Below are 8910 nucleotides of genomic sequence, written 5' to 3'. Positions count from 1 at the left end.
AATGAGCTCAAATCTTCCCTTTTCGTACTTCGCTCATGCTTAATCATAAAAACCCACGCGCCGTCGTCGGGGTGACGCGCTGCGCCTCTAGAGTGCGGGAGTGGAGAGCACGCGCGGCGGCGAGAAGGGGAATGGAGTGGGAGGTTTTTTATTGGTGGTGCTTCCGAATTCAACACATCCGAAGCGAAGGTTTTTCTTGTAAAGCACGTTTTGTGAGAAGCGAAACGCTATAAATACCCCGTTTGGTACCTACCATTTTCTTTCTTCTTCTCTTCGCTGCTTCGCTCTATACGCACCGTTTTGGTTCGTTCGTTTTGTTTATTATTATTTTCTCAGGTGAATATTATCGCTCTTTCGTGTTTCTCTCCGAAAGTACAAATAAAGCATTGCCTTCCCTATTGTCTCTTTGTCCCTGTTTGGCTGCCCATAATTTTACCCCATTTTTAGCTTCTGCCAAACAACAACTTGTGCGTTTTGTCTCCTTTCTGGGTTTTCTACCACTTTCTCTTTATTTTTCTTTTTGTATAGAAAAATTGTAGCTTATTTATTTGCTGGCCGCCAAACGAAAAATATCAGTGTGCGCGTGTGTTTTGTTTTGCTTTTCCTCTTCTGACTGTTCCTTTTCGCTTTTGAAGATTATTCGACCAGAAACTGCATTCTGAAGATTCATGACCAATCTAATTTCTTTCTTCCCGTGGTTGGAGCTCGTTTTTTAGGTAAACTTTTTCATCTTTTTCTTCCCCCTTTTTCCATTCTTTCTTCCTCTGCCTTCTAATTTGTTTTCATTGCTGCTTTCTCTTTTCTGCTTCGGTTCCGATTGGTGAAACGTTTGACATTCAAAAGGGTCGGTGCCGTTTTGACTTGGGAATGTTTCGTGTTACTCTCTCTTGTAGTTATTATTATTAATATTAATATTCAATATGGTGCAAAGTTTTGGGAGGTGGTGGTTAGAATCTAGCGTTGCAAGCCAGCTTTTCATTTTCTCTTTTGAACTTATTTTGATTGAAAAAATGTTTTTTTTTTAATTTTATTTTATAGTTAATCGTATTCTACTTTGACCGATCCTGGAGTGATTGGTTAATTCGGTTTTTTCAGTTTTGAGTTTTTCCCCGACCGTGAGATGGGTGCTGTCGACTATTGATTCTGATTTGTCTTCCCTGGAGTTGTTTTTGATTGTGCTGATGTGATGTTCTTTGGTTACACCCTTGATTTTTTTAAGTCTAATTGTTTATTGTCCTCATCGTGTAAACTAATGTGAACCACTTAAAAGAATGCAAAATATGAAGGAAAATGTCAATTTCTCAAGTCTACATCACTCTGTGTTTGATTTCCCGGTCTTGGGTTGTCTTTCGAAGTATTTTTAAACTTAAACCGTGGAAATACTTGTAATTTACGTTTGGTTTTGAAGGAGATGTACCTTATAGAGTTTGGGAAATTTTTTATTCTTTGTCATTGTTTATTGATATTCTGTGTCAGTTTGTCTATTTCATCGCAGAATCTTTATGTGTTGGGTCCATTTGTATTATTGACTCCCACTCTTTGTAGGCCCAAGTTGTGTGGTTGCATATGGTATTGTTTTCTTCCTTGTCCACTGAGTGGGGTAGTAGAACTTTACATTAGACAGAAAATCAGTATTTTCTTAATTGTTTCATTAATCATTGACAGCTTAGCACACTTGAACTGTTGAAATATTTTACCTTCCTTTATGTTGATAGTAGTGGTAGTTGGATTTTTTCATTCCCGATTTTTTTCAGTGTTTAGTTTGTTTTCATATTTATTCTGCGTCATGTTGTAGTCATCATTAGTGATTTCTATCATTTGTCATATTTATCTAGTTGTTACTCTGTAGTAGATATAAGTAGTTTGTCCATTCTTTGATAAATATCTACAGCATTCGTCGTTGTCATGTTCATTTCGCACTGATTGAAACCTTTCCAGGAGTGGAGTACCCTTTTGTAATCAAGCGTGGAACAATATTTTGGGTTTTGATTTTCTTAAAACGGGGTTCTTTTATTATCCCTGTAAAGTTTGGGAAATTGAGTTTATATGGAAAGATTCGAATCTGGAAGAGGACTTGGCATTTGATCATATGAGTGTCTGTTTTTGTCAATATGGTGGGAAAATATGCTATTTCTTCTGTTCATTAGCTGCTGTTGCTGTACTACTTTATAAGCAACAATCGAGAATATAGTCCAAGAATTGTTAATCTTTTCCTTTTTCCATTTGGCTAAATTATTTCCTTTTTTATATTCTAATTACAAAAGTAAGAAAGAGTGTAAGTGCATACAATTGCAATAGATGCCTTTACTCTTTCAACCTTTTCTTATACAAGTTACTTGAATGTACATGATCCTAACACCTATGTATTACTCAACCATAGTTCAAGGTAACCTCAATAATGTTTAGCTGTCAATTAAGGCCAACTTGTGCTTTGTGTATGTATGTATGCAGATCACTACAAGTAGGATGGACCCTTTAACGTCTTTATTTGGATTTTAGCGAATTGCATTTTTGGACCAATCATTGATAAGAATAATCCTTCTATTGAATAAATAAATGATAGGAATAAAATAATCAATAATACTTGCTTTCTTTTTATTTTTTAAATGGTTATTAAATGTATTATATAATTATGCTTTTGATAACCATCGGTTCCTGAAGCTATTTGCCTTCACTATTCCGCTTCCTGCTCCCCATTCTTGCATTTGCTTGCTTCATGTGTTTCATAGTATAACTTCTATACATCTGAAGCATCTTTGGTATTTATTGATTGAATATTGATCATAGCATTTTGCTGTGCCTTTTTTTCTCTCACATCCATTAGACCTACAATTTTTTGTTTTCATTTTTAAATGTTTTCCAATACATGCCTTCAACTCTTTTATTACTTTGCTGGTTGATAAGATGAACAAGTGGACTAAAACTCAGGATTTCCTTTTGTTTAAATTATTCTTTTCACCTGATGTTCAAGTACTTCAAAGTAAATCAATTTTATGATCATTATTTTCAGGAGCTCGGCAGTTGATGGACTGTTACCCCAAGAGCAGTGACAAGAACACATTAAAGAGGTGGTTTTTTATTGATAAAAGAGTTGGGTGAAGTGGACATCTGATAGAAATTAGTTTGATCAGTGCTCAATACTCCTTAAAGTTCTTACATTGTTACTGGACCGTAAAGTGGTCTGAAACCTGGATCCCATGGACTTGAAGTCAAATCATACCCCTGTTCTCACCGATTCTGCACCCGTAACAAAGTCTAGGCTGTGCGTGCATTCCAGTTTGTTGCCTTACACCCATTCCGGGGCAGCCTTTACGCATGGAATGTTACTGACTATCCCGAGGAAGAAGACAGGAATTCTTGAAGATGTTCGTTCTAGTGGTTGGTTGGATGCCATGAAATCATCTTCGCCTCCAGCCAGAAAGATAACAAAGGATGTTAGCCATGGGTTTGCATCATCTGATTCTGATACTGCTGGTGCTTATTTTAGCTGGCTGGTATTACATACATCCCCTTTTGGTTAGTTCCTGAATTTCATAGGTGTAAGGTGGTTATTTATTCTTTTTTTTTTCCTTCAATGTGTTAATTTCACAGCTAAAATACCCATCTGCGCTTACATGTTTTGATCAAATCACAAACTTTGCAAAAGGGAAAAGAATTGCATTGTTTATGGATTATGACGGAACTCTTTCCCCAATTGTGGATAATCCTGACTGTGCGTTCATGTCGGACAATGTATGGCACTCTCCTTGGGCTTACTATCCATAACATCATTTGGTTTTAATTATTTTTCATCCTTCTTTGGCTAATTATGATCCTGTAAACTCCTCAGATGCGGGCTTCTGTTAAAAAGGTGGCGGAATATTTTCCAACAGCAATAATTAGTGGAAGAAGTCGTGACAAGGTAGTTGAGCAGTTTTTAGAAATTACAAACAATTTTCTATCTATCTTCAAATTCGCTCATCTATCTGAATGTAACTGCGCCTGCACATACTCCTGCTCAAAAAAGGCTTCCTTGTCGGTTGCTGGTTCTAACTTCAGTATTACCCCTGTTGGGCTCAGGTATATAAATTTGTAGGACTAACGGAACTCTACTACGCTGGTAGTCACGGGATGGACATCATTGGCCCTGTTAGACAATCTGAATCTGATAATCACCCAAATTGTATTAGGTCTACAGACAAGCAGGTACTGGGGGCTGAAGTTTGTCACCTGTTTTATGAATCTTTCTCTCACTTTCCAACCTCTTTCTTAAAGGTTTTTTTTTCATCTGTTATTTGTTCTAAAACTTACAGGGTAAGGAAGTAAATTTATTCCAACCTGCTGCGGAATTTCTGCCCATGATTAATGAGGTAAGCTTTTGATAATCTACCACGAATCATCATCTTTCAATATTTTTTCTTCATTGACACTTGATATCCTGATTAGCCCATGCTTGGGCAGGTCCTCAAGTCTCTTGATGAGTGTACCAAAGACATTAAAGGTGCTAAAGTAGAGAACAATAAATTTTGCGTATCTGTGCACTACCGGAATGTTGATGAAAAGGTATAGGCTTCTGCTCTTATGCTTAATAATTTTCTGCTAAGTTGATTTGCCTTTTTCCAAACTTATTACCCGTTCTGTGTGTGTAATTATCTTATTACCCGTTTTGTGTGTGTAATTATTTTTCTTTTCAATTTAATGATACAGTATTGGGATGTGGTGGGGCAACGTGTTCATGATGTTCTGAAGGGATATCCGCGTTTGCGGTTAACTCATGGGCGGAAGGTACTGTTTATATGGCCAAAGCCAACCTTTTGACTAATTATTTTGGAGAATCTACTATTCAATGCTTTCAAAAGCATGTTTTTTCGTTTATAAATTACTTTCTGTCTACTATTTTCCAGGTTTTAGAGATCCGACCTGTGATTAACTGGGATAAGGGAAAAGCTGTCACGTTTTTACTTGAGTCACTTGGTGAGTTCATTTTCTGCTTTTATTGATATGGTTTTTTCCTTTAACGATCTCAGTTCTTTGTGTTGCAGTAATAAGTGATATAGAAATTTTGTTTTTCAGGGCTAAACAATTGTGATGATGTGCTTCCTATATATATTGGAGATGATCGAACAGACGAAGATGCATTTAAGGTAGTATTTAGCTTTCTCTATTTCCTGTATTTTTACTTTCTCTTTCCTTTGTTCTGTTGATTACTTTAAATCTGATTCCAAACCATCTGTTACAGGTTTTGAGAGAGGGGAATAAAGGTTATGGGATCTTGGTGTCTTCATCACCAAAAGAAAGCAACGCAATTTACTCTCTTCGTGATCCATCAGAGGTAAATCTCACTTTTAACTGAAACATTTCTTCTTGTTCCTTGTTCAATTTCTCTGTACTAATTCGTTGTGCTTGCGCATGTTGGTGTCATTTGGTTATATATGCACAGGTCATGGAATTTCTCAAGTCACTAGTGTTATGGAAGTCAAGCTGCTTAAAAAGTCTTATATAGATTATAGAGGAGAATATACTCTGCTATACTATAATATATATAGTACATGGTAAAAAAAAAAACAGCTTTTTGGATTTTTATTTTCTCTGAAACATTGGAAGAGGTTTCCTTGAGCAGTTTTACACACAGAAGACCTCGTATGGTACCAACAGCACTGTCTGTCGCTACCCACTTGTTTTGCTCAAACCTTCTGTGCTAGCTGTAAATTCCTGCCTCATAATTATAAATATCTTCAAGAATTAAGAAACTGTGCTGAGTTTTTTTGTTTTGTTTTTTCCTCCTCTCATTACAAAATGTACTGGTATGTAATCATTGCTGCTTCAGTTTTGATCACTATATCTAACCACTAAAATGGGGGTTACACATGCGACATCATTCATTTGTTAATTCTTTTTGCATGTACTGTGACTTTTGGAATCATATAATATAGCTGTTGTAGCTTTTATTTCTATATCTGCTATTGCCCTTTTTGCCCATTGAAAGAAAAAAGAAAAAGGGTATTAGCTTTTATTTCAGTCCAATAATTTTAATTTATGATAAAAAAAAATGCTTGGAATCTGGAGTTAAATATCTATGCCTCAAACAATTAAAATTTTATTTCAGTTAAATAAAAGAGGTGAAAGAAGTATGGACTGAACGAATTGAGAATGGTTTTTGCAGATCAAACCATAAACAATATCCTTTTAAATATTATTTTTTAAGAATAAGGTAAACATGTAATTTAATTTTATCCATACAAATTTATTAAATTAGTATACACAATAATTTTTATTATAGTTATAGTTAGATTTAACACATATGGTAAACGAGTTACAAGGGTTTATTTGTTCAGTATTGAATCTAAAAAGGTTTTGGTATAACTCGATTTACTAGGGATGGGTAAATTAAATGAATATCATAACAATTATTTTTAAAAATGAAATATACTTTTTCTTTATTTAAGAAAATGTATACACAAAAATTAAAGCTTTATAATTAAGAATTTAAAATTTCACATAATGCATAAAATTAAAAATGTAACAATAACCCACTTTTCAATTGCAAACAACTCCAAGCTTTCATATATAATGAATTAATTTTTTTATTTCACCTTATCTTAGCAATTAGGTGATTTTTTTTCATCTTTTTTTTTTTGGATTTGTGCGTGATGGTAGGTAAACTCGGATAATTTTTTAATCTATTATGAAATGTATCTTATTGAAAATTTAGTTCATTAGTATTTTCTTATGTATTTTTAATTTAACTTTTTTATATAAATGTTAATATATACGTGTGTGTGTGTCATTTTTTTAATATTTTATCTTAGATATGAAACCCGATTTTCAAAGACAATTATTATTTGAATTGAGATATGGAAAAGTACATGACGAGTCATGGAAAGGAAAAAAATGTCTTTGTGAAAGTGTCAGCTTTTTAAAGATGAATTGTAGCAGTAACATTTGAGTATCAAATAAATTATTGTAGTTTGGTTGGTGAGAACAAAAGTAACCTCGAATTTAGGAGAGTGTTCTAGTTTTTGAGATAGAAGAGCTTTAAAAAGATGCACGAGATTGGTGCATAAATTTAGGAGGAAAGGTTGTTAAATCACAAGAACTACCTGATAGCCCTTTAATTTCCCTTCTTCTCCAATCTTCTCACCCATTAAATCCACACCATATTCTCTGCTTCTTTTCTCATCTCTTAAATATGCAGTTAAAGATAAAGAAAATCATCTTCAAACATAATCTAAAAACTCTTATTAGGCTACCAATTTTTCACGAAACTATATATTTATGAATGGTTCGATAGTAGTTCGATATTGGATGTTTCAATAAGATTAAAAGTTTTTTTTAAGATAAACTTGAAATAACTCTAATACCATATTAATAAGTGAATTTTAAGTTTAACTCAACCTTGTAAAACAAACATCTAAGATAAGATTATGAGACTCGGACACTCCTCTTAAATGACGTGTCCGCGTCGGACACACGTTTCGGACGTCAACACTCGTATGACACGTATTAGTGAAGTGTTCAATTCAAAAACTATTTATTGAATTTATAACAACTCTAGTATGATTCTAATACAATTTTAAAAAGGAGGAGTATATTAATTTTCTAAAAACTCAAACTCATTGTATAAATTTTTATTATAATTACAAAAATAAGAAATAAATCATTTTGAAAAAATCATGATAAACATCTTTTTACTAAAAAAATTTGAAACATATTTATACACATAAATCTTTATTATCAATTTATATAATTTATAATTATATAATATATAAATATGTGTTCCCGTGTCCTAAATTTAAAAAATTATACGTATTTTTGTGTCTATACGTCTGTGTTCGTATCATACCAAATTCCATGTTAATGTCTGTGGTACATATTATATATTATGAAATATAATTTTTTCTAGGAATTTACAGTGAATCTCCAAACATATATGTTAGATAATTTATAGAAAATGGTATTCTTGCACGAAACATATGAATTGAAAAAAATGTAAGATGGAGTGTAAAATTAAATTATGACACGTCCTGAGTCAAAATGTTTCCACCATATTTACTGTACTGTGATATCAGACACGTATACAAATTAAATACGTACAGAAATTGGTAGCAACTTGGCGTATTAGTGCAATTTACGATATCAATAATGTAGTTATCAAAACAGTCAAAATTGGTATTAACTAAAGTTATGGGATTAGGTATACATATTTTTCAACAATATAGTGTACGTTTCTACGTTACGTATTTATCGAGAACCATCCATGATTTAAATTAAGAAATTTTGTTTCAGCATTTTGAGCTTCAATTTTCAAATGTTTTCTTTTGTAAAAATAGATAGTTTTGGAATTTCAGACAACACAATTATTATAACTGTAGTAACTGCCAAATAATATAACTGTACACTGTATTGGCCATAACTAGCTAAGTTATATATAGTTTGTACGATAAATTACATGCTATAAGTTGAACAGTAGAAAGGTAGAAAAATATTATATATTATATTAAAAATCGCATTAACACAAATAACTTTATATAGAGTAAATTTTTATACTGTAATCCAGTCTAATTATATATATTGCTTTTTTACTACGGGATAGTCGAGAAGGTCGACATGATTGAATGGTCAAAAAGGTCAATATGGCTGAATGGTAAGGTCGAATGCCTCTCTTAATCAAAATACAGTCGGTAAATCTATAGTTAATTATAATTAAGTCAGTTTAGTTGTAAATGGTGATTAAGGCATGATTGAGTCTTCTTTTGGATCCAAATGACAATCGAGGTCCATAAAAAGTTATAAATATCAGAGGAAGCTAAACGTTAGAGGTAATTTTTTTTCTTTCGATTCAACTGCACATTGTACTCGGACTAACTTGATTGTTAGAGTGCCTTTACAAGTTCCTTCACTTATTCAATAAAAGAAAGAACCAATTGAAGA

General features: G+C 33.0%; 1 protein-coding gene across 11 annotated transcripts; it reads left to right on the top strand.

The window, feature by feature from the left end:
• LOC137811266 (trehalose-phosphate phosphatase A-like) lies at positions 1-5933 on the top strand. 11 transcript variants are annotated; one of them, XM_068613569.1, is made up of 13 exons: positions 1-245; positions 636-716; positions 3011-3494; positions 3592-3732; positions 3830-3901; positions 4060-4185; positions 4293-4349; positions 4441-4542; positions 4687-4764; positions 4884-4953; positions 5053-5123; positions 5219-5311; positions 5420-5933. In XM_068613569.1, exons 3-13 carry the CDS (start codon positions 3198-3200, stop codon positions 5480-5482), a joined length of 1170 nt encoding a protein of 389 aa, XP_068469670.1. In that variant the 5' UTR covers positions 1-245; positions 636-716; positions 3011-3197; the 3' UTR covers positions 5483-5933. The 11 variants fall into 11 exon arrangements, with proteins under 11 accessions (XP_068469670.1, XP_068469149.1, XP_068469521.1 ...); XM_068613048.1 differs by having other exon boundaries at positions 4426-4542; XM_068613420.1 differs by having other exon boundaries at positions 1-336.
• Positions 5934-8910: the final 2977 nt, after the last annotated feature.

Source organism: Phaseolus vulgaris, chromosome 11 (assembly GCF_000499845.2).
Source record: "Phaseolus vulgaris cultivar G19833 chromosome 11, P. vulgaris v2.0, whole genome shotgun sequence".
NCBI lineage: Eukaryota > Viridiplantae > Streptophyta > Magnoliopsida > Fabales > Fabaceae > Phaseolus > Phaseolus vulgaris.
The sequence above is the reverse complement of the archived record's forward strand: the minus strand, read 5'-3'. Positions and strand labels throughout refer to the sequence as shown.